The 26,443-nt window shown below is 42.9% G+C and overlaps 1 protein-coding gene across 1 annotated transcript in view; it reads left to right on the top strand.

Moving 5' to 3' along the window:
- The first annotated feature begins 11,116 nt into the window (after positions 1-11,116).
- LOC147892339 (vacuolar protein sorting-associated protein 35B-like) overlaps positions 11,117-26,443 on the top strand; it is an 80,220-nt gene continuing 64,893 nt past the window's right edge. Inside the window, exons 1-4 of the mRNA XM_087387942.1 lie at positions 11,117-11,406; positions 19,942-20,038; positions 20,125-20,248; positions 20,752-20,937. Coding sequence (XP_087244068.1) covers positions 11,296-11,406; positions 19,942-20,038; positions 20,125-20,248; positions 20,752-20,937 — 518 coding nt within the window. The 5' untranslated portion in view covers positions 11,117-11,295. The remainder of the gene's footprint in view (positions 11,407-19,941; positions 20,039-20,124; positions 20,249-20,751; positions 20,938-26,443) is intronic.

The following is a 26,443-nucleotide window of genomic DNA, read 5'->3' as shown; positions in this document are numbered from 1 at the left end:
TGTTAGCAACAATATTATTTACATGAGTGCTGGTAACAAGGGCACTGAAATCAGTTGTGTCGTGAGTAGCTAAACCTATACTATGACTAATAATTAGCACTTACACCTTTGTATAGTATCACTTATAGCTAGCTCTTACAACTCCTCTACTAAGACTTTTAATTAGTGTTTGCACCTTTGTATAGTGTTATAGACTTACAACAAGGAGTAATACAATTCATTGTAATAAGTATGTTGACGTTTGTCTTTGAATGCAAGTGTTTGCTAGCTTTTTCCAGGTTGATTTGTTCTCTCGATTCAAAGCACAACATCTAGACTACAAAACCTAGCTAAGATCTTCCAAGTCATTGAAGCCATACTTTGTCCACAAATTGAAGGACATGTATATGTGTTGCTTCATATACCATGTGTAGATGTCCTTTTTAAAAGATTCGTTCGACCAAATTCACTCTCACAATTTTGGCCTCCATGTATCTTCAGTGTCCATGTGCATGGATTGTTTGTGGAGGTGGTAAGAGAAGCAGTGGATGCACATCAATTGACCACTTGTCATTGCGCTTTGGGAGTTAATATTATGCCCAAGACAAAAAGAGGCAATTTTCCACCATTGGAAGTGTCTAATTGGTGAATGTAAATCATGTGAAGAAATTGCCATGATGCCCACTGGAGAGAGCATCTTAAGGGAAGCGTAGTATTCAAAAACGTGGCAACGACTTGACAAGAAGGAAAACAAAAAAAAGAAAAGATGTTAGGTGCAAGGAGATGCAATGTAGGGACTTTCGAGTTCTTCTAAAGAGCCACAATTATGTGTGTCGTTGGCAAGCTTTGTAGTTTAAGGAGTGCATTTTGAGTTTCCTTGATCATGTGGTGATCTCCATGCTAGACTTTGCTGGAAAATACTCCTTTAAGGGCAAAATAAAATCCAATCCATGCATTCGCATTATTTAGAAGTGATAATATTTGTGCACATTATTTATCATCACAAGGGGGATGAAGTCCTCAAAATAGTTCTTCATTTCAGATGACAGAGTCCATGACATGCTTTTTGTGCATCACTTTCACTTTGTATGAGAAGTGGTTGAAGAAATAGGGTTATATGCCAATGTGGCATTGGGTTTGGTCAAATGGAGCTACTTCCTAGTTCAAGGCTTGTAGACCCTCCTACTTTGTTGCAAAGTATACCACAATGATAGGTATGGAAATGACATAGAACTTCTTTGGGTCTGGGGATGGAAATGGAGAACATGATGGTGCTAGTGCTTTCGTAAAGCAAGCATTGACACATGAATAGCTGATGGTAAATGGTGCCACTTTGAAGTGTGCAGCACATGTGATGTCTTTCCTAAATGCAACCTTCTCTCATGGAGATGAAGCTTGCCACCCACCAAAGAAAAGGGAAGTAGCCTGTGTGTTCTGGGACATGAAGGTTGGAGATGTGAACAAGACCAGTCAGTGGAATTGTTGTTCTATACCACAATCCATCCACAACGTTGTGTTTATGGTCGCAACCCAGAGGATCCCATAGGCTTGCAACTAGACCATTGTCATTCGTTTGTGATGCATGCATGCATGGTCTTAAAAAAAGATGTGTTAACAAAGAACATGTGGAATTATCACATTGTGGTGCCCTATGATGATGGCATTGAGGATGAAGATGCCTATGATTAAGTGAACTACAAAGGTCATCATGATGTGCTAAGTGATACTTTACATGATGGAGATAATTTTGTAGTGAGTGTTGAGGCTAGCAATGCAAAAGGTCCTGATTTCGATGGTATAAAGCACACTACAGAAAAACAAGAAGCACTTCTGGATCATGTTGATGAATGGGGCAATGAAACCACTAAGGGGTTTTAGTTAAGCGATTGTATTATGCACAAATGTGAGGGCTATACTTACAAAGTCCTACAAAACAAGCCTACAATGGTGACCCTTTCACATCTTGTGTGGGGTATCAAGATATCCATGCTGCCAATGATAGGAAATGTCTAATGTTCACCATTACTCCACACGCCTATGAAGAAATCTACAATAACATGCCTTTTGATTTATGAATTGTAATAGTTCAAGTGAAAATATATGTTTTTAGGTTTATTTTGTTCCAATTTATCTTGCCTCCTCCATTTTAAATCTGGTGATTATAGTAGCCATACACAAAGCAATATCAACCCAACATTAGAGAACTGATAGTTGTCTAGTTGCAATAGCACTCTGGCATTGGCCTTCAATGAAATCATTAATCTTCCCTATTCCACATTTGCCACATCCTATCACTTTGCTCCATAGGTTTGATTTGCCAAAAGAGTATTGGGAAAGATCTACGATTTCATCAACGGCCTTTGCAATGCAGGTGATTTCCCATTGATCCAAGTTGAATGTTGAAGAAGTGGAAATGTATCTTGACTAAAGATTTGAATGCCATAAACACTGAAAATATTTGCTAGTCTAGTTTCACCTCATGGGTGGGCTCTACTATCCTAAGGTGTAAGAGTGCTTTTACATTAGTGATATTTGATTGGGGACTACATGTGGGCACCCGTGGGCACTACGTTGGATGGTTAGCCTTGATTGGCGCATGCATGCACTAGAGGATAATTAGGTATAGACGGTAGTGGACTTATGCATGGTTGTTGAGTGGCGATCTATCACGTGGGATTTCTGAATAGACAAATGACGAGGCTCCTTTATCTTTGTTGAGGTGACACTAAGTTTCTTTTTCTTGTACTCTGAGAGCCTATGCGTAGTACATGAGAGGTTTCCCAAATAAAGGTGGCATGAATGGAGTTAGCTCAAAATCCAAGACACATAGGTCAGCACCTACACTAGATGCACTAAATAGTAGATAGGACCATTTACCAATACTACATTCAAACAGTCGATAGTATCATCTACCAATAGTACGTTCAAACATAGTACTACCAATGAGATATGCCAAATGGACATTCAAAAAGCAAGCAAAAGACATTCAAAAAGGCACTAAATAGTAGATAGGACCATTTACCAATGGTACATTCAAATAGTAGATAGTATCATCTACCAATAGTACGTTCAAACATAGTACTACCAATGAGATATGCCAAATGGACATTTAAAAAGCAAGCAAAAGACATTAAGGAATGTCTCTACAAACCAAACCCTTGAGTATGCTTTGATTACAACACAACTACATGAAAGTGACACAAAAAGTACCTACATCTAATCTGTCTTTGACATCAACACTAGACATGGGATGAGCAATTAAATCTTGCCCGTGCAAAGAGGATCCCCTAAAGAAATACACAATTTTAGAAGAATCAAAATCACTATTTCATATAGCTTCTAGAAGACCAACTTTGGTCTCATTCATTCAAGGAGAACAAACATGAAAAGAGGTCCAACGTAGGATTTGGAACAATTCAAGGATGGTTTTCTAAGATGCAAAATGCTTGGCAACACTACATAGCCTAAGTTAGACAACAATTATAGTTGAAGGAAGGTCCAACTTAGGATTTGGAACAATCCAAGGATGGTTTCCAAGATACAAAATGCTTGGCAACACTGGGTAACCTACCTTTGACAATGATTGTAGTTGAAGCAAGGTCAAAAGAACAAGCTTACTTTATAGTAGGGCAAGAAAGTGAGGTACAAGGCAAGCTCATCATACTCAAATAAATGCTAGTAAGTGACCGCAAACCCTATCACAAAGCTATACCATTTGTAGGGATGAACCACAAAGTGTCCACAATAGCACATAGATGACAAGAAACTCAAGCCCAAGAGTAATCAACAATAAAGGTCAAAGAGTATTTCAAAGAAAATCCCTTAATCTAATTACCATCCAACATAATGCCAACTCAAACCTATTAAACAAAGGACAATGATCATTTGTCAATAAAGAGTATTTCAATCCATATGATGTCATGCAATCCAAACTACCAAGGGTGAAATTTGTATGGATAGAAAATAAAGATGCGTACTTGATCAGATACAAAAGAAAGATATCAGAATTTAAAAAAAGATGTGTATTACTTTTTACCTGATTGGCATGCAACACTTGAAAAGAAAATTAATAAGTTGACTATGGATGCCAAAAAGATGCATCCAACATCAACGAAACCAACAGAGTTAACTTGGGCATGGATCCAAGGAAACCAACAAACCCTCAGCCTTGACCAAGGTTGCAACCGTTGATAGACGTAAAAGGAACTATGGGTAACTCAACGATACATGAGCGATACATGTAGAGCATAAAGAGGTTAACCCTACATCCATAAAGTTGGGGCAATCACCAAGCATGAGGTCACTAGTTAAGGAATGTGGAAAGAGAAGTCATGGTGTGACAACTCCAAAGAGAAGGTAGCGCCAAGAGGAGCATGCCTTCTTTGAATGCTCTTTTCTTGATTGGTAGCCATGTCATGTCTATCTTCTCTATTGGATTACGGTTTGCAACTAGTCTTCCCTCAGTTGTGATTTGTCAATCTTGGACAATTCTTCCTATAATTTCGCTTCTTCTTGGCCATTTGTATGCTTAAAAATGACCCTCCTTTAATTGTACACAAGGAATTCCACTAGTACCACTACTTCTAGACTGAATGCCAAATAAAATGGATTGTGCTTCGTCTTGACCTTGAATGCCATTCAATACACCCATAGTACCATGGGGAGCTTGCAGCCCTAATCATTTTGGTGCTTATTCACCATTTTGTGGAGAATCATTTTGAGTGCCTTATTATTTGTCTCGATAAGATGGAAACATGGGTTTATCTATCCATTACATGAGCCAAATGTTGTCTTCGATAGAGATGAACTATTTGATCACCAAAAGGGATGCCCTAGGGATGGTGTATAGTGTTTGAAAATTTCAACACTATCTTATGGCAACTCATTCATCTTCTATGTAGGCCACCGAGCATTTCTCTACCTGATCCAATAAACCAATTATGAAGCCAAGGTTGATTAGATTGATGCTATTATTGCATGAATTCAACTTCAACATCATCCACAAACCTAGTTTGTCTCTTTGAATGCTCTTTTCTTGATTGGTAGCCATGTTATGTCTATCTCCTCTATTGGATTACGGTTTGCAACTAGTCTTCCCTCAGTCGTGATTTGTCAATCTTGGACAATTCTTCCTATAATTTTTGAAAGGCCTTCTTCCCCGCTTCTTCTTGGCCATTTGTATGCTGAACAATCACCCTTGAATTGTACACAAGGAATTCCACTATTACCAGTGCTTCTAGTGCTAAGAACGGATTGTGCTTCGTCTTGACCTTGAATGCCATTCAATAGGCCCATAGTACCATGGGGAGCTTGCGGCTCCAATAATTTTGGTGCTTATTCACCATTTTGTAGAGCATCATTTTGAGTGCCTTATTATTTGCCTCGACAAGATGGAAACATGGGTTTATCTATCCATTACATGAGCCAAATATTCTCTATGGTAGAGATGAACTATTTGATCACCAAAAGGGATGCCCTAGGGATGGTGTATAGTGTTTGAAAATTTCAGCACAATCTTACGGCAACCCATTCATCTTCTATGTAGGCCATTGAGCATTTCTCTACCTAATCAATAAACCAATCATGAAGCCAAGGTTGATTAGATAGATGCTATTATTGCATGAATTCAGCTTCAACATCATCCACAAACCTAGTTTGTCTCTTTGAATGCTCTTTTCTTGATTGGTAGCCATGTCATGTCTATCTCCTCTATTGGATTATGGTTTGCAACTAGTCTTCCCTCAGTCGTGATTTGTCACTCTTTGACAATTATTCCTATCATTTTTGAAAGGGCTTCTTCCCCACTTCTTCTTGGCCATTTGTATGCTAAACAATGACCCTTGAATTATACACAAGGAATTCCACTAGTACCACTACTTCTAGACTGAATGCCAAGAATGGATTGTGCTTTGTCTTGACCTTGAATGCCATTCAACAGGCCCATAGTACCATGGGGAGCTTGCGGCCCCAATAATTTTGGTGCTTATTCACCATTTTGTGGAGAATCATTTTGAGTGCCTTATTATTTGCCTCAATAAGATGGAAACATGGGTTTATCTATCCATTACATGAGCCAAATGTTCTCGACGGTAGAGATGAACTATTTGATCACCAAAAGGGATGCCCTAGGGATGGTGTATAGTGTTTGAAAATTTCAGCACTATCTTATGGCAACCCATTCATCTTCTATGTAGGCCACTGAGAATTTCTCTACCTGATCAATAAACTAATCTTGAAGCCAAGGTTGATTAGATGGATGTTATTATTGCACGAATTCAACTTCAACATCATCCACAAACCTAGTTTGTCTCACTATGGTGCCGATTACTTGTCTTGCACCAAAGGTAAAAAATTATGGATGATGGTCTTCTGGATGCCAGATAGTTAGTTCACTACATCAATGTATGAAGACAAGTGCAAAGAGATCATGCAATACCTCTACAAGGCAATCTTTCGCAAAGATGCAACCACATATGTATGGCAAGGGATTGCACACAAATCTTGGAAGTACATGCTGATTTTGTATATGAAAAGGGGGGACGACAATCCTTTGACAATCCATATTTCTACACAAAAGAGTGATTGTCATGGACCAAGCACGTCAAGGAGCAGCATGTGGTCATTTTCCACCAACAGCAATGAGTAAAAATTTCGAGTGCAAGACTGTGATGGAGTACCATATATGCACATGTGACAGGGCACTTCAAGAGATGTGACACATGCCAAAGAGTAGGGAGGCTGACTTCCCAAGATCAATACCCATTGTGCCCAACCTATCCATGGGAACCCTTCTAGAAATGGGGACAATATTTCATTAGTCCACTCAAAATCCCAACGCATTTGGGGGAAACAAGCACATCATGGTGGCGATCAATCATGTCATGAAATGGGCCAAAGAAAAAGCCTTGCAAGACAACACTACTTGAAGCATGGAAAGATTCTTATATGAAATATAATCTACAAATTTGGATGTCCCATTATAATCAAGTCAGATCAAAGAATTCACTTCGTCAATTTGAAGGAATTTCAAATGTAGTACAAGAAATAAACAACATACTATCCAAGGGCAAAGGGTCAAGCCAAAGCAAACAATAAAGCGCTCAAAATGGTTCTCCACAAAATGGTGAATAAGCACCAAAATGATTCATGCCACAAGCTCAACATGGTACTATGCACCTGTTGAATGGCATTCGAGGTCAAGACAAAGCACAAGCCATTCTATTTGGCATTCGGTCTAGGTAGTGGTACTAATGGAATTCCTTGTGTAGAGTTTAAGGATCATTGTTCAACTAGGAAAAAGCCCTTCAAAAATGATAGGAAGAATTGTCCAAGATTGACAAATCATGGTGGAGGGAAGCCTAGTTGTTGCAAATCATAATCCAACAAAGGAGAAAGATGTGATATAGCTGCCAAGTCAAGAAAAGAGCATTCAAAGAAGGCATGCGCATACTAATGTAAGTGCACAATTGGGAGCAATTAAGTAAAACCTCCACTATGTATGGGTCGGAGCATACCGACCCATACACAGTGCACAATTGGGAGCAATTAAGTAAGACATCCAATGTGTATGGGTCAGAGCATATCAAATCAAGAAGGGCTTTGATGATGGGACCTTCACTAAACCTAAAAGGGAAAGAATTGCTAGAATGAAGATCATGTTGTTATGGCCACAAGTACAATTCGATGGGATAGAAATTTCTAGGGTAGCCATGATGAGCCACTAGGAGATGGGTGCAAATTCCAAGGGACTATTATGTATCGAAGTAGGAGTAACATCACAATTAACTGGCAATTAAGCAAAATCATGATTCAAGGAAGTCCCAAATCACAAATTCCCAAAGTTGTGTAGGATTTGGATTGGCAATGATTCCACGATGAGGAGGAATATCATGGTGAAAAACATGGGAGTAAAGGAGGTAATGAGCTAGTAGTTAACGAGCGTCCTCGGTACATAAGCCTTGGTGCAAAATTTAGGCTCATTTTTCTCATTCATGCACACTTGGAGCTTAGAAGCTATAGCCTCCATTGTGCCCAAACCCTTTGCCACAAAAATCTCCCAAAAATCTAAAGATAACATATGAATGGTGAGCAACACATAGAAGGAAAAGGGTGCAAAGAAGATAGATGCACCAAACACCATGAAAAAACCAAATCTAGACAAGCCAAATCGGCCTCCTACAAAATAAAAATTAGACATTGGCAATGATGAATTGGTTGCATGTCACCATCCTACAAGACTTCCATGAGCTCCCATGGAGCCTCATCTTTAACAAAGCAGTCGACCTACACGTGATCGACACCTACAAATAAAGACAAAGGGAAAAGTAAGTCACGATCAAATGATTCCAAAGTCACCTTGACCTTGAATCAGGATGTGATGACCTTTTCCAAGAGGATGCCTAGCTATAGGGCCAGAGCTACTCATGAGCAATTTAAGGAATCTAAAGCAAATAATTACTTCTATTCCTTTCAAAAACTTTGGACAGTGTTTTGCCCAAAATATTGGTCCAAATAGCTCTAAACGCAATGATAGGAGCACAGGTCAATTGGGTGAATCTCCTAGCTTAATAGATTTAAGATCAGGTGGAAAAGTTGACTACCATAAATCTATAGGCATGCAAGGTGGGGGCACACCTGTGCCTTTTGCCATGAAAGTATGAAGAGCTACTCATCCAGCCACCAACAACCAAAAAGTTGAACTTGTTGGACAAGCTTTTTGACAAATCAACAAGGCTTTGGAGGATGCAGCCCACCCCAATAGATGGAAGCCAAATGTAAACAACTGTAGTCACAACCATTGTGGCAACCTCTTAATACACAGTCAAAAGATCAAATGGTGATAAAGGAAAGGACTCAGTGATTGAGAAGAGCATGTCGAAGCAGGCGGCTCCCCATCCAAATACTTCCAAGTTGGCTAATGGAGACCATATGCTAACCCTTAGGCCAACCTACCTTGAATTGATGTCGCGTATTTAACCAAAGACAACGTCCAAAGATACAATTATGAATATGGGCATGTCATCCAACATTCATCGCTACATGAAGAAGAAACTCAACCTTCCTAGCATGGCAAAGTTCCAGATGGTCCAAGCAAAAGAGGAGAACAAATGGTTCAGAGCAACATGCATAGCCCTTCAAATCAAATAGGGCAAATGGTAGTCAGAAGGGGCAAGGTCTATCAGGGAAAGAGCCCAAATAGTTTGCTAGGCCAAAGAAGCAAAGTGCAAAGTAAAAAGCGCAAAAAGAAGAACTTTAGAGGATTAAGCACACCAATGAGCAAGAAAGATAGGGCAGATTTAGCAAGGATGCACTTGGATGAGTCAAAAAAGAAAATGTCAACATGAAAGCCTGTGCCTAGACTTCAAAAGCTAGGTGGACCCAACCTCGAACAAGATTCTTGTGTCAAAAGCAAAGTTCATAAAAGTTAAGGCAAAGTTCTCATCAAAGGCATGGTCAATCTTTGAGGGGATTCATTGAAAAAGAGACAAACTACAAGTAGAGTTTTAAGAATTGCTCCAACTCCTAACGAAGCCAAAGGAGCCCATCGTATTAAAGCCTTGAAGAGAGATGACATTGAATCAGGCATGGCAGGGGCATCCATTCGCAATGACCCCAATGACTTCTATGGTTAAGGCCACCCCCATCCAAAACACATCCACTAGCATGGGGCATAGCCAATGAAGGTGACAGAGCAAGTACAAGAGCTACTTTTGGAGCAATGAGGAATCAAGGAGCTGACATAGCATGAATGGATCTCGGTCGTCAATCTCGCTAAGTCTAACCTGAAGGATTTGGCCAACTACCTATGCCCATTGCCTTGAGGATGTGACAACAAGGAACCCACCACTTTGAACATTGCAAAGGCAAATGAGACCTGACAACAAGTAGCCCACCAGTTCAGACATCACGGAGTGTAGATGAGGGAGTTGGTATCACTAATCTTGGTGGACAAAATTGAAAAGATACGAAGGCCATAGAGCGAGCACGATGCCATTGTCTATTTGAAGATCACAAGGACAATATCAAAGATGCACTAGACTTGGAGTTCAAACCATCATAGATGTACGACATGCTCTGTGAGTGTGGAGAAACCCTGGTGCCAAGATGTAATGCGAACACGAAGCAAAGATACATGGTGGGTTGGACAAAGCGAGGGATGTTCCGTTCACCAAAGTCAACATTGCTTCACATATCATTGGAGAGCGCTAAGCTAAGTGGCGGAGGGTCATCTATATCGGCACTCACCTTTATGGCACCTACCCTTCTTATACAGGTAGGTGCAGATGAATGTTAATGTGGGCGATTGTCCTCGCTAGCTTCTGCTAGAGGGGATTGTATACAAGGGAGTGGATGAGAGGTAGATAGGGTTGTTCTTATTGCTAATGCAAGTAGTTGGTGCGTAGAATTCGATTGAAGAGTTGGTTGTACTGCCATTATTGAAGGCTATTGTAATACAAACAAATATATCTATCATTCACCTCCTGAGTACATTACGTTGTCTTTCTATATCCCATTCATCTTCATTCAACACTTTGCCCATTCTTTGCAATGCGGGACACACTCATTCCATCCGACTCACACTTCACTTGGGCTTCTAGAAATGACAATTTGTCCCCATACTTGGAATGAATGTGAATTGCAATAGCATTTATAGACAAATGAATGAATTAGTCGTCGTCGACCATGATTCGATAACATATAAGTTTCTAGAGGACTCTAAAAGAAGTTAGAATCTAACCCTAAATGCTCGCAAATTTTCAATCTAGTTTTAGTAGTACGTAGCCTCTCCCACACTCTTGTGCACTCACCCCTCTCCTTATTCCATTGCACCGCCTACCCTAGCCTAAGGACTTCTCCTATCTTTTTCTCCCCCCTCTTTGCCAAGGGCTTTAAATTGACACCTCATCACACAAGTGCACCACGTTGCTTTATGATTTGGATAGTCTCTTAGAATGTGTAGTGGATATGTACCTAGTCGATTGAGTGCACACAAGCTTGAGAATGTGCACCTAAATGGAAGAGTGCAGTTGGAAAGTCTTTATTTTTTCTTTTTTTTTTTGCATTATATTGAAATTGAAAGTGCCAATAGCGTCCACAGTTTTTAACAGCGTGGCATTGAACATAGACCAAAGTCAAATGCAAGCGTTCACATGGGCAGGCATAGCAGTAGCACCTAATGGCACATCTAATGCCGGCTGACATATAAGAGCAGAGCGCTTTTTCGCTTTGGATCTGGATCTCCATCGATCGCTCTTTCAACACACTACCAGACCAGTTGATCTTCTCCCACCTCTTCTCTCAAGTTCTCTCTTCATCATGCAAAGCCCCGTCGTCGACGGAGTCACAACTGCCGAGGAGCAGGAGAAGTGGCTTGCCGATGCTTTGGCTCTCGTGCAGCATCATGCTTTTTTCATGCACCGCGCTCTGGTATGCGCACCTTATGCATATGTCCGCCTTGCGAATTTTAAGAGGGTGGTGAACGTTTCTGCATGAACTACAAGTGTTAGGGATTCTCAACAGTCGATCTATATTACTGTTCTGCTCCATAATTCTCGCTGTCCTTAGCGATTTTAAAGCTCAATTGAAAACTTTCTCCGCCTTCCATATCACTAAACCTTGTATGGCTATTGAAGGACTTTACAAAGAAACTGAATCTCGTCCCGGATTCCAACGGTTTGCCGTAAGTGAAAGCGGCTCATCACTTCTATCCGCAAAGTGCCTTTTGGTCATTTAAGCAGCAGCAAACTGCAGTAGATATAGAAGTAATGGCTTCTCGTTCGGAATCTAACTGCATAAAAGTCAGCCTTTTAGGATGTCGTGTCTATAGGATGCTGATTTAGGGTTGCATCAGGGCATTTGCTGCAAAAGACAGCATAGAAAGCAGGGGAGAAAAGCCTAGAATAGGCATTCTATTCCAGGATGGCTTTTGGTTTATGAAGAACATAGAAACGCAGCTATTTGGAACGTGAACAGTTGGCAAACATGAGATTCAAACTGAGCGAAGCCATTATATGTGATAGTAGCTGTTTGCTGCGGGTGTTGCCTCTGACGTTAAACTATCAGCTCTCCAAAGATGTTAGCACTCCGGAGGAATAATGTTTTTTGGGATGCAGTGACGGTGTTTGTCGTGGGAGATTGGCAGACAGTCAAGTTGTTTCGGATGTCTTTGGTGACCTGAGCTATTATTTTGTTCGGACAAACGTAGGTCTCAGGGGAGGTTCTTCACTTTTATGCTATTAGCAGCTTGAGAACAAAACAATAACAAGCGGACGTCGACGTATCACTGGTGTGCAGTTTGGGGAAGCGTAATGCTGGATTTGCAGAGAGCCTTCCATGGGAGGGATTGGGGAGTGTGCAGGGTTTAGAGCCCTGGAGATCATCTAATTTACGGTCCTGTCAGGTCACTACTTTTTCCAGTGCCTTCACCATCTTGCAGGTAATGAGAAGGCGGTCCAGTGTTTTCCGCTCACAAACCACGTATACTAGAACTGATTTCCTCATTTGGGGCAGCATCCCATAAGGAGCATCTCTGCCATCACGTGTCTTTCAAGGAATAAACTGAAAGGTGCCAGCTTTGGGTGACATGAAGCAGTTTCCATTCCTATTGAGAATAGCTTTTGTAATGTTGCATAAAGGAGGAAAGATTTCAGGAAAATCAGAGAAGCAGGTTGCCAGATTGGGGTCTAGATAAAAACTTGTGTAAGCTGAGTTTTAGTTTCACTGGAACAATTTTTGAGAGTCACAACTTTGGACCTGCTTCAGCTGCAAAGTCTAGAGGTTTTGTGATGTGCAAAAATGGTTGCCAAAGGGCCCATCAGCAGGGGTAACCTATATCTATCACTATATTTCCCCCCATCATTTGGAAACCTGCAATCAGTCTGAACAGTAGTTATTTCTATGAGTAGATTTACTCAATTAAGTCTCTCCTTTTCGAAGGAGTAGAATCAGAGCTCAAACTATTTGATGAAAGGTTTCTTTATTAGTTCCCGTAATTCTTTTGGTGCCAATGCCTTGTCGTCCCTACCTAGAGGGCTTTAATGAGGCTGGCTTAATCAGTTTTGTAAATTTCAGCATTGAGGAGCTTGATCTTTTAGATGAAGGGCTGCAAATGGTAGTCTAGCCTTTGTCAGCATAAGCATCATCGTCAGCATAAGCATCATCCTTAAATACAAAGTTAAGTCTCTCAACCTTATCAGTAATACCTGGTGTCCATCTTGTCTCTTGTACGAATTCAACTCCACAGAAGAGCTCTCTTTTGTTTTGCCATAGCTTCACTGATCTTGTGAGGAAGGCATAAAAGACAAGATTTAGAAGAAGAAAATAGAGATGATCTAGATGTCACTTTTTGCAAAGCTTCTTTGATCTTTTGAAGAAGGCCTCAAAGATGGAAGATTTAGAGTAGAAAAGGGGATGAGCTAGATGGCAATATTTTATTCTTCTTGGAGTGGATTACATTATGAAGAATTTCTCTTTGGTGACGGAGATGGGCGACTCTTTCTTGGAAGATTGTGTTGGACTTTTCATCTTGTGGACGATGAAGAGTTCTCTTTCTTCTTCTTACTTGATGCATTCTTTTCGTGATCTGCATGCAAGTGCTGCGCTTTATGACAAGGCTTACGTCTCGTCCAATTGGGCTTTTGGGATGTGGCTTGACATGTTGCTAGTTAAGCTAAGGGTTTTTTGTCCAAGTTTTGAGGGATTTGACTGTGGGGTGTGTTCTTGATTGCCCTTGGCTATTGGGATGGAGGCTGATACCCGTCGGCATGGGCTCTCTAATTGGCCTACATACCGATTCTATGTCGAGCTTTAGTCACTCCTAGGAACTCATTTATAGCTGTCAAGCAGACAAACATAAACATGGAATAACTTAGGCTTTGATACCTGTGTAATTTTTCTCTGTCAGCTTGGCAAAATTTGCAATCAATTTCCAAACAAAAAAGTGAAATTATTTGACTTCAAATATTGCTTTTGGGACAATAGTGGAAGTTTTAGAGCAACAATCGCACAATGCATAGGATATAGGGTCAAGATGGAGAACCTCACTGGTAAGGATTGTCTTTTGTAACATCCTGTTTCAACATATCCCATTTCGGTTTCAACATATCCCATTTCGGTTGCTACACTTATTTTTATCTTTTGCATATGCTACTGCTTTATCTAAGGTGATCCTTTTTTAAGGTTGTAAGTTGATCTATCGAAAACTGTTCTGATGCAGATCAGCCTACCTTTCCCTACCTACAAATTCACTACCGTGATGTCATTCTCATATAGAGGCTCACAGGTGGGTTAGCGATTATTACTAACACTTCTTGCTCAGGTTTATCCCGCCTCCTCATAGCTCTACATCCCTCGTTTTGCCAACACCTGATATGATCCTTGACTTAAAGTAGAATGTCTTGCATTTCTTGAACCAGTTGATCAGCTAGGGCCACTCGATGTTGAAGTATAAAATTCGTTGGTACAATCGGAGTGTGTCCATAAGCTGCTTGGAATGGAGTCACGCTGATGGCACTATGGAAAATGTTATTATAAGCAAACTCAAGGAGTGGTAGATACTCTTCCCAGGCTGCGAGGCGTGACTGAATATAATGTCGAAGCATTTCTTCCAGAACTTGGTTGACTCTTTCAGTCTGGCCATCTGATTCTGGGTGGTAGGCTGAACTGAACAGGAGAGTTGTACCCAAAGATTCGAACAGTGAAATCCAAAAGTGACTGGTAAACTTAGGATCTCTGTCGGATATGATATTCTTGGGCAATCCATGGTGTCGGAAGATATGTTGTATGAAAAGTTTGGCTATGTCCGGAGCCTGTGCACTGCTTTTGCAAGCAACAAAGTGTGCCATTTTGGACAAACGATCAACAATTACCATAATCTGAGTGTTACCTCTCTTCTCAATGTTGATGTAGAGAGAATTTGCGCGGAGAACTTCAAAAACTTGGTGAAGATGTTGTTTGTGCTCATGTAGGGATCTGCTGAAAACGAGGATGTCATCGAGGTAAATGATGACGAACTTATCGAGGAAAGGCCTGAAGATGTCGTTCATTAGTGTCATGAATGTGGCTGGGGCATTGTTTAACCCAAAGGGCATGACCAAACATTCATAGTGTCCATACTTTGTTCGAAAAGCTGTCTTGTATTCATCGCCTTCTCGTATACCTATTTGATGATAACCTGAACGAAGATCAATCTTTGAGAATTGTGTTGCATGTAGAAGTTGATCGAAGAGGTCATCGATGCGAGGCAATGGATACTTGTTTTTTATAGTGAGCTTGTTGAGGGCTCGGTAGTCGATGCAGAGGCGCATTGACTTATTCTTTTTTTCCACAAGTAGTACAGGAGATCCGAAAGGGCTGCGACTGGGCCGAATGTGACCTTTGTCGAGTAGTTCGGTGACCTGTCTTTGGATTTCTTCATTTTGAGTGTAAGAAACTCGATAAGGAGGTTTCGACGGTGGATTACTGTCGGGAATAAGTTCGATTGGGTGATCCACTGGTCGTCGAGGTGGTAACTGCTTTGGCAATTCCTGTGGAAAAAGGTCCAGGTAGGGCTGGAAAAAAGGTTGGTTGAGGTATTCAGGAGGATCCTTTGTTGGTGTCTCCTCGACTGCCGTAACCAACAGAAGTGAAGTCTTTACTTGACGTTTACGAACCCACTTCTTTACTTGTAGGGCAGAGGCAACTGGGGTTGAAGCTGAGTCCCTAGAACCAGTTAGCTCAATAAGTTTTCCCTGGTGGACAAACTGGATAGTATGGCTGCGAAAATTGATTGATGAATCATAGTCGTAGAGCCATTGTTGTCCAAGTATGACATCGTACCGAGAAAGAGGCATGATGTCGAAGTTCAACTTGTCCGTATAATGTTGGATGCGAAAAGACAAGTTTTTGATCCTGCTGTTGCACAAGAAAGGAGTTCCATTTGCGAGTTCAATCTGATAGTCCATGAGACTAGGACTGGTGGTCAACCGAAGTTTGTCGACCATAGAACTAGCTAGGAAATTATGAGAACAGCCACTGTCGATGAGGATAGTGACGGTTGTTCTACGAATCGATCCTTGAACACAAAGTACTTGAGTGGCCAGGGAAGGTTCGGGGTTGCTGGCAAGGCTCAGGTGGATGGTATTCGCCATTCGAACAGCTTTGCCTTTCTTGTCTTGTGCTGGGGTAGCATCTTCTTTTTGGGAAGTGCTAGGTTCCATATTGGAATTTTGCTTTGATCGCTTGGGACAATCAAACCATCTATGGTTGCCTGTACAGATGGTACAAAGTCCTTTTGTGCTGGAGTTGTTCTTCTTGTCAGTGGCCGCACCTTTATGTTGGGGATGTCGGTAATGACTTTGTGAAGAAGAAGAAGCGCGATCCTTGGAGGAGTGCTTCTGTTGGAATCCAGCAAATGATTTCTGAGGCTTCTGGGGATCTTGAGGGCGAGCACCTTGATTACCGAAGTTTTTTCGAAACCTGGTGTTATCTTGAGGGCGAGCACCTTTGGCCATAGGAGAGTTCTGTGTGCAAATAGCACTCTGCTTCCCTGTGTTTTGGAAATCTGTAATGCGCTTTGCGTAAGCAATAGCGCCATCTGTGGTGGTGCTGTTTGCTTTAAGGACATCAATGCGTAACGAGGGATTTAGGCCTGAGATGAAAGCATGAAGGCGATCATCCTCAGTTAAACCATTAATCTCCAGCACCAATGTGGTGAACTGAGAGATGTAGGAAGACAGGGAACCCGTTTGCTCCAACTGTCGGAGTTTTGAACGTGCTTGGAAGTCCGCATTGGCAGGTATGAATTGCTTACGGAGCACGTGTTCAAAACGTTCCCATGTTAACACACTTTTGCCGTCCTTTAAGCGTCTTTGCCACCATAGAAAAGCTGTATCCTTGAGGAGGGAGGCTGCCAAGGCGATCTTTTTGCCTTCAGTGAGGTCAACAGTATCAAAATACATGCGCATTTTTGCGAGCTATTGGTCAACTGTTCGGCGATTGCGTTGACCAGTGTAGGATTCCGGAAGTTTGATGTCAAGTCTTTTAGTTTTGGAAGCTTGAAGTAAACGGTAGAGGGCACGTAGTTCAGTGCTTTCTACCTCTGGTGGGAATGAATCCGCATAGTCGTCTGGTTGCGTCACGTCATCCTCTGTATGTGTGGTACTTCGAGAATCCTGAAGTTGTTGAACTTTCTGGACCAAGTCGGAGATGCTGTCCTGAAGCTGGGATATTTGAAGTTGCAGTAGTGAATCGCCTTGTACGTTGACTTCAGGGGTCTTTTTTGGACTTGAGTCTTTGATCTCTGGAGAGGCTTCACGCGAGCGTTGCGACATATCGGAGATCCCTGTGAGAAAAGCGCGAACTTGCGCTCTAGTTTGTACCATTCCTAGAAGAAGATTCGGGCTGCTCCCTGAGGTTGCTCATGTTGGAGGGGGCAGGCGAGGCAGGATGGAACCACCCGTGGAAGTCTGGTAAAGGAGGTCCTGTCTGAGGTAACACTGGTGATGCCGAAAGTGGTGTTACTGCTCGGGAGAGGACAGGAGTAGGTTGCAGAGTCCACGGATCTGAGAAGGGATAGGGAGTTGTTGTCGGAAATGGAGAATATCCAGGAGAAGGAGTGCCTTCAGAGTGTAAATACTAACTTGGAGAAAGTACAACCTGTAGAGGAGGATATCTGGGAGCTGAAGGAGGTGGAGAGTACCTTGGAGATGCCAAAGGTGAGGGGTAAAATTCTCGCCAAAGATGGACAGCAAACTCTTGAGGAATATCGGGTTCTGGGTATCTTCGTGTCTCGTGGAACACAACCTATACTGTGCTGAGGAAGTAATGTAACTGAGGTGCCTCACGCAGAAGATATAGGATGTGGTCCAAATCACTAGGAGGGCACGTGACACAGAAGACCCAAGATGCAAAGGCTCCGAAATGGGCTGGTTGTGCAATCTGAACACGATATTGTGTGGTAGATGATGCCTGAGGTGTCCTTGAAATGCCGGGTGAATTACCAGGGGTTTCCATGCTTTAAGGGAGATTCTTTCATTTGCTGTAATTTGTTAATGGCAAGAGAATCCTTAAAAGCAGATTGGAAAGACTCCACCTGGCAATGATTTAATCTGCCAAAGTGTTGCGTAGAAGAGGCCTGCAAATCGCTGTCCGGAGATCCATGTTGCAGTGGTTTGCGAGGAGCGGATCGAGGCTTGTCTGGTCCAGGCTGTTAACAGGTTGTCTTCATCGCAAAAGGAGGCTGCAACTGTTGCTGATTTGGCAGGAAAAGATGGCGAAACAAGGGGGGGGCTGCAGGCTGTCAATGGCGAAAACTGTCGCTGATTTAACGCTGCAGGCTGGCAGGGAATGACAGGTAACCAGGGCCGCAAATGGGCAAGGCTAGGGCTGCATATAGCGAGGGGGCTGACAGCGAAATAGCGATGCAGGGCTGGCAGCGAAAATGGCGAGGCAGGGGCTGGCAGCGAGCAGGGCTGGCAGCATGAATGGCGAGGCAGGGGCTGGCAGCGAGCAGGGCTGGCAGCGTGATCGCGCATGCAGGGGCTGGCAGCGAGCAGGGGCTGGCAGTGTGATTGCGCATGCAGGGGCTGGCAGCGTAACCTGATTGACAAAAAATCTGTAGGCGTTGAAAAGGTACATCCCTTTTGTTTTTTGGTTCGTTTGGGCTGCCTACATGGGGTGGTTGCCCAAAAATTAAAGGGTGGGTGACCCTTGGGTAATCTAGGGTAGACCTAAAGTTTGGGGCTGGAAAAAAAAACCCCTTTAGGTCCCCTTTATAAGTGCTTGGTGCCTAAAAGGTGTGCCTATTCGAAGGGGTGCGACCCTTGGAATAGGTGCACCTTTTCATGAAGGGGTGTGTCCCTGTTTTTAAAAGGGGTGTCCCTACATGAATAGGTGTGTCCTTTTGTACACGATGGGGTGTGTCCCTTGGGTGAGGAGTCGAGACTCTTCATCAAAAGGTGTGTCCGATGGTGGAAAAGGTGCGTCCCTTGGTTTTGGGACAGCCCAAGCACCTGAAAAGACACGATTTTTGTCGTGTCCATTCACATCAACTTGTGATGTGTGGGAGATGGAGAGGCCATAGATGACTTTAGGCAGGGTTGGCGCTTAAAATTTTTATGCTGATCCTCTCCATCTCTTCCATGCACAATGTGCACGGATATCCTTCTAGCGGAAAAGATGTATCAGATCGGCGCTAGAAGGTGGGGGGGCATTTCCTACAGGCAGGAGCGAATTTTGCTCTGATACCACTGTAAGAAATCCTAGATTTACTATATTTAGAAATGTGCTAAGGAACAATAAGGAGACTGAGATAGCAGAGAACAAGGAATAATTGTATTGCTTGAATGTCTGTAGTGTAGATGTGGTGTCATCCATACAATTGGGCTTCTCTTATATAGAGAGTGAAGAGTCACACGTGAAAAGGTGTGTACTCCAAACAGTATGTGCATGAAGAGGTGTGTACCCCTTGTGAAGGGTGTGACCCTTGATGAGAGGGTACATTACAATAGAAATGTCTCTTCAATAGAATGTCTCTTGTGAAGGGTTGTGCCTCATAGGAAGTGTCCCGTCGAAAGGGCAAGGGTTGTGCCTCTTAGGAAGTGTCCCGTCGAAAGGGCATACCCTTCCACAAGTGTCCATTCATCAAACCATCCATAAGTCTAGAAATAGAGAAAGGAATACGTCACAGATCGTGACAGGTCTCTCAAGAGAGAAGGAGCAAAGAAGATTACAATGTATTTATATGTTGGAGCTTTTAGGACCCCTTTTGCATTTGAGTTGGAGAGATTTTTTTGTAGTGCTGAGGGGGAAACATTTAGTATCACCTGCTTTTGATATCATCGTAGGAAGAATGTGAAGAGGATACTGACACTTAGCCTATGTTATATACAAGAATTTACCAGCTTCGTGTTTTCTTGTCTTACTTTTCTAGCCTTTCAATCAAATGCAGGTTCCAATTATTGTGGTTTTTGAGTTGCAATGCAGGACAATAACAATTTGCGAGATGCCCTCAAGTTTTCAGCTCAGATGCTTTCGGAACTAAGGACGTCAAAGCTTTCTCCCCAGAAATATTATGAGCTTTGTATCCTTTCCATTTGTTACTCGCAAAGCCATGATTTTGTGCATAACGTTAGGTTGTATATTTGCCAGTTCCTTGACGATGGAAAGATATGAAAACTTTTGATGAATTACGTATGCTGGAGGTCTTCTTCAGGGAAGAAACCAAGAGAGGATGCACCAATGCATATATGTATGAACTTGTCCAACATGCAGGCAACATATTGCCTAGACTGTGAGTTTCTGGCCTTAAAGATTTGCTAGTTCCATGTGATGAAGAGAAGAGGCATATTGAAGCTGAAAGTGTAAACTTTTGTTCCGGTATAAACGTTCCATGATTATGATATTTGTTCATATTTACATTAGACTTCCATTTGAGAGTTTTAAAGCCCCAAGACTATAAGAGTGTCTTATGCAACATTGCTTATCAATATATCCCCCCAAGAAAAAGAAAAAGAGAATAATAGTAATTTGAATTTCTTTTGGTCATATTGTTGGCATGCTTGGACTCTGCAAATATACGGATAGACCAGGACTTCCAAACAATACCCATGCTGTTCCATCAATGAATTTGTTATGTTATCTGGCTTGGCCAGCCCAGAATGCAGTCTGCTCTGTGCGCAACCAACCCCCCACCCCTCCTCCCTCCCTGCCTGCCTGCCTCCCCCTTTTTTAAACAAAGTGTGCTTAGAAAGTTTCACTGTTGTCCTTACGTAACTGTAGGCCCTTTTTGTGCAGGTATTTACTTTGTACGGTGGGCTCTGTTTACATAAAGTCCAAGGAGGCGCCTGCAAAGGATGTGCTGAAGGATCTGGTAGAAATGTGTCGTGGTATACAGCATCCCATTCGTGGGCTTTTCTTAAGAAGTTATTTGTCTCAGATTAGCAGAGATAAACTTCCAGATGCAGGTTCAGATTTTGAAGGGTGAGTTTATCACATGTTTTTGCTCTTTGAATCATCTATTGTTGATGGTATTTCACAAAGTTTATACTCATGTGTTTATCAATGGCAGCCATCTTTACCATTGACTTAGGCTTAGTGAAAACTTGCCCCTGGGGACGTGGGGAGGGGGAAGAACGTAAGGTTCAATAATGTCTTCAAAATACCAAAATGGCTTATGAGAGTATGGTATGTATGTACACACAATGAAAGACAGTAAGAAAGAAGGGTTTCTTCACATCTCTAGAATGCCAAAGTGCCTATGAGACCAAAAACTGAGAACGTCATGAGAAATCTTCATGTGTGAGGTGTCAGTCATGAGTAGCCAGAGCTCCTCGTTGACATGAGATGGGAGTATCACTCGGAGTCATGTTGTCTCTGGAACATATCTGAGATTTGCTGCTTTGTGTCTTAGACTCCTTGCTAAGGGTAGTACCTTTTGGGCGGCGTGACGTGGCCTGATGTAGAGATGCAACAATGATGGTGCCATGGATGGGGCAGGTACTCTCAAGACCTACATCGAAGCTCTTACTGACTTGGGGCGTATAAGGTTCTCAAAACTCAGACATGCAAAACTAGTGATCCAAATACATACCCGAGTGCCATGGTTGTAAGAAATCTTAGATTTACTATATTTAGAAAAGTGCTAAGGAACAGAAAAGAGACTGAAATAGCAGAGATCAAGAAATATCTGTATTACTTGAGTGTCTGGCGTAGCATTACTTCAACTCCAGGATTTCTGACAATGGTGGCTGTTCGATGAGACATGAAAATGTCTTGTATGCGTCTGGTGGGCTGTCTCTCGTTGTGGCGAGGGGCGTGGTCTCCGTATCCGATGGGCCATATCAAGGATGACACCTCGACTTGGACGGTCTCCTCTGAGTAGAGTAGTGATGGGCTGGACCTCTATTGTGCGTGCTTTGGTCAGTGGTCTTTGTGTCGCTGGCTCCACCGTTCTGCGCTGCCTCTTTCCGTTGATCTGTGCTGCCCTCATGTCGGCTATCTCCTCCTTATCTCCTCCTCCTCTACCCCAATGTGTCTTGGGGCTGACTCAAAGGCATAGAAGGCTGTGACATGTTGTTGTGCTCGATTTGTCTCCTGTGGTACTTTTCTGCCGTCTGATCTTCCGCATCTCCATCAAATATGGCCAACACAGACGTGTTCATCAATTGGAAAAGTGGCCCAAACCCTTGTCCCTCCTGAAAGAGGCAGTGGCACCGTCCTCGAATCTAATAGTAGGCAGGGCAAGTATAGAGGAAGTGCTCTTGTGCCTCCACCTTTGCCAATGTGCATAGCCTACTACTAGAGCTCTAGGTGTGCCGTTGGCTGTCCCTGTCTTGATCCTCACCTGATGGGATGAGACCCACATCTGTCCAATGGCAATGTTTGGGACCCGTTTGTCCTCTAGAGATTGGGGCCTAGTAATCACTCCATTCTTTGATACTCTCAAGAAATGATCATGATAGAATTGGAGTTCTGCCCATGAGGTGTTAAAGATCATAACCTTGGTCTTGCCAAGGCATACTATTAGGTCTTGAGCAGGAGCATTCTAGCTCCGATTCCACTGGTTGATTAATTGCTGAATTATTAATGTGATAGCATTGGCTGGTTAATTGTCTTTTACTGCCCTCTCGTTGGCCTTGAGGCCTTTTCATGGTTTCGTTGCCGGGACCTCGCCATCTTCTTTAAGGAGGTGAGCCTATGGTTGTCTCTGGTGTTAGTATTGCCAGCTGTAGTTGATTTACAGCAAGGATCAACACTCAGTGAGTATGCTTTTCACAGATGAAGATTGGGATATGGAAGAGGAGTCCTCTTAGGATGACCAAGGGGGACAGCCTATGAATGAGCTGTCAATGCTCTTGATGTGAGTGAAACACACCCTGGAGGGTCTAAAGATGCTGAAGGTGTAGAGGAGTCTGATCATTGATGCATTGTTCAAAGCACAGCAGAGATGGCAGTGGGAGCACTTCCTCATCTTACGCAGGACCCACCTCATCTTACGCAGGACCCAAGGTTTACTGAGTTTATGCAAACCCCTTCTAAGTCTAAAAAGAAAAAGGGCATTCACATCCAGGGGAAACGTGGGCTCATAATCAGCCCTATGGTCCCTTCAATGGACAGCCTTCAATAATGCCAAATGTACAGGGTGCTCCATTGCAGCAATCTATTTATGGTCCTGGAGTTGATTTGCACGCTGAAGGGAATAATTCTCAGAATGCAAATCAGGGACAGCAAGCTTGCCCCCAACCCTTAATGCATCCATGATATTTTGGTGGTGGTTCAGTGTTCGAGGCAATGGCTGGGCAAGCCGTGGATTATCTTGGAATGTCTCGAAGCTATCCAGTGGGTTTTCAGCCTGGTATGCAGGGTATGCAAGGGAATATGTTTGGGGTATGCTCTTTGGTTGTTTGAAAACGAACACAGAGCTGACTTTTTGGTTAAAAGGCAACGATGACTTTTTTGACCGATCTAGTCAACGGTCAGCGTTGATCAGCCGGCCAAGGTCAACGGTCAGCGTTGGCCAAGTTGGCCAGGCTGACCTAACAGCTATAAAAGGGCCGCCTTTGGCACTCATTCTTCATCCCACAGTTAGGCATCATAGCCTCAGACTAGCAGCAGCAAAGCCTCCTCGCAGCAGACCAACAGGGTAGCATCAGTCTCTTTAGGCATCTAGTGAGGATTCAGCCCTTTAATAATTAGGTTGTATCTATTTCCCTCTTCGGAGGTCTACTACATTCTTGGAGTTTTTTTGCTCAGATCTGGACTCTTTTCAGTCATTCTGGCCTTCCTCCAAGTGCTCCAACCTGCTCTAGCACCATTTAGCTGGGATTCTCTTCTTCTTGACTCAGATTTTCTTGGTACAGTTGGGTTTCAAGCTTTTCACCCTCTTTTATGTCACATTTGCACACATTACAGTGACATTGAGGTGATTTTGCTCTAGAAATTGGGGCTTTTGTGTCACATTTGCAGATTTTGCACTGACATTTGCTCCTTTTGGTCACATTTTGGGGCTTTTGCAGTATTTGCCCTATTTTGACTTCATTTCCACTCTGACATGGGGATTTTGGATCTATTGTTGGCAGATTGTGGGATATTCTTAGATTTGCAGGTTATTTTGTCACATTTGCTTTATTTCAGCAAAATTTGGGGCTTTTGGTGATTTGCCCCAAATTTGACAGTTTTGCTCTTCCAGAAATTGGGAGTTTTGTCAATTTTGTTGAAATTTGCAGTGACATTGTCTTGGTACAGCCAATTTTGGGCATTTGGTAGACATTGTGTTATGCTCTAGCCGAGATAGCATGACCTCGGAAAGATCGGTGGGCATTTTCCCTTAAGAGGACCGACTTCTGTAATATTTCATGTGCATAAATTAAATGGTTAAGGGAAGTAATTGCCAAGGTCCTAGGTGAGGGTGTATTGGCATCGACTAGGTGGTTCTGAGTGCTCAGGCCTAGGTGCACCTAAATGTGTAAGAATGCCAAGGGGCAAATGTTTTAATTGTGCCCCAAGAGAGGGGTAAGCTAAAGGTCTAAAATGAGGATCAGTGGCAGGGGGGAACCATCTAGGGAATTGTGGGCTTGTGGATAGGCATCTTGTGTGCATGGAATCCATGAGATAGGCTGGGAGGAAAATTATGATGCCATCGCCTGTGATTGTGAGCTTGAATCGACGGGAAGAAGTTTCCTGAGTTTGTTTGGGTCGTTAACAATTGGTATAAGAGCGCAGAATGTTTGGGATGTGTGACGACGGACAGTACGGAGGTGATGGCGCAGCTTGATAGTCACGGACGTCATCGCAGGCGTGGGATTTCTTGGCGGGAGGACCTGGCTTCTGGGTAGAATCCATATACTGTTTGTGGGCTCAACGAAGTTGGTCGGGATTGTGCTACCATCCTTGGCTTAATTCGCAGAATCAAGGGAGCTTTTTACAAGGCTGTAATCGGGAGGCACATGATGGGAAGTCCGACCGATAAGCGGACGTCGTTACAGATGTACCACGTGGTGTTTTCAGAACTCCTTGGTGTTGTGGGTGTGCAAGCTGTGTAATAGTTAGGTAGATTGATGAGCAGTGCCGAAGATGCGTGGGAGAGTTGCGCATCTGGGATGTGGTCACGCAAATAGCCCGTGAGCGAGGTGATCGTCTGAGCATGGGTACGGTTACGTGCGCAGTCACGTCAAGACCAGGTCGCCTAGCTTTTGAACTTTGTCTGGCCAAGACTAATACATCGTGCAAATCACGCAGTTTGGCAGTGGTTCGACTATTTTATTGAAGATCTGAATACCAGGGATAGGAGTATCCTCTCAAGACTTCGCGGAGCTTCCAGGGGGCTTTTTTTTTTTTTGGCCCTTCTATACAAATTTTCAGTTTTCAGTTGCAGTCTAATTATTCCTGTACAGCAAAGGGGAATTTGAAGTGTGATATACTTTTGGAGTTTTGGCGTGCGGAAAGAAGAAAAAAAAAAAAATAAATTCTATTTTCCTTTTTGAAAGAATGGAGGTAGAGGGACAAGATTCCAGGGTAAATCTTGGTGAATCTAGAGCACGATCTACGCAACAAGTGTCCCACCACACAACACCTACTCTGGTGGGTAGGATTTTTGTACTAGAAGATGCCTTACCACAGATCATGAACTAACAGCTTCAAGTGAACGCTGGTCAAAATGAAATTAGAGAGATGGTGCAAGCCTTGTCGGCTAGACCATCTAGAAATGAAAAGGGCAAAGCTCCAGCAGAGCCAGAGCCCAATATACACTCGTCGGAACGTGCGAAGGTCAAGGTACCTAATAATAGACCGAAAAAGTACGTTGGTCGGATGACCGAGCGCAGTTCTGATATGATCGAGGTTTGGTTACACAAGTGGGAAGAAGCCTTTGCCATTTGTGAAATCAGATCTGATCTTCTGTACTAGAAGATGCCTTACAACAGATCATGAACCAGCAGCTTCAAGTGAACGTTGGTCAAAATGAAATTAGAGAGATGGTGCAAGCCTTGTCGGCTAGAACATCTAGAAATGAAAAGGGCAAAGCTCCAGCAGAGCCAGAGCCCAGTATACACTCGTCGGAACGTGCGAAGGTCAAGGTACCTAATATTGCCAATTATAGACCGGAAAAGTACGTTGGTCGGATGACCGAGCGCAGTTCTGATGTGATCGAGGTTTGGTTACACAAGTGGGAAGAAGCCTTTGCCGTTTGTGAAATCAGATCTGATCTAAAGAAGATCCGCGAGACCACTCACCTGTTTATTGAGGCAGCGGATAGGTGGTGGATAAAACAACAAAAAAGAAACACTTTCTTCCACCTGACGAAGAGTCTCGAGCTTGGGATGCTTACAGAGGCCTTCGCTAGAGGAATTTGTCGGTGGCAGAGTACACTGACAAGTTCAGGGAATGTGTTATGAAAATAACAGACCCTCTCCCTATGTCGGTTCAGTTGAAAGACTATGTTTATGGACTGAACGACAAAAATAAAATGGAAGTTCGGGCTAAATATGTG

Source organism: Dipteris shenzhenensis, chromosome 17 (assembly GCF_047967505.1).
Source record: "Dipteris shenzhenensis isolate YYH24624 ecotype China chromosome 17, Dip_SZ_1.0, whole genome shotgun sequence".
NCBI lineage: Eukaryota > Viridiplantae > Streptophyta > Polypodiopsida > Gleicheniales > Dipteridaceae > Dipteris > Dipteris shenzhenensis.
This window is presented reverse-complemented; position numbering and strand designations above follow the sequence as displayed.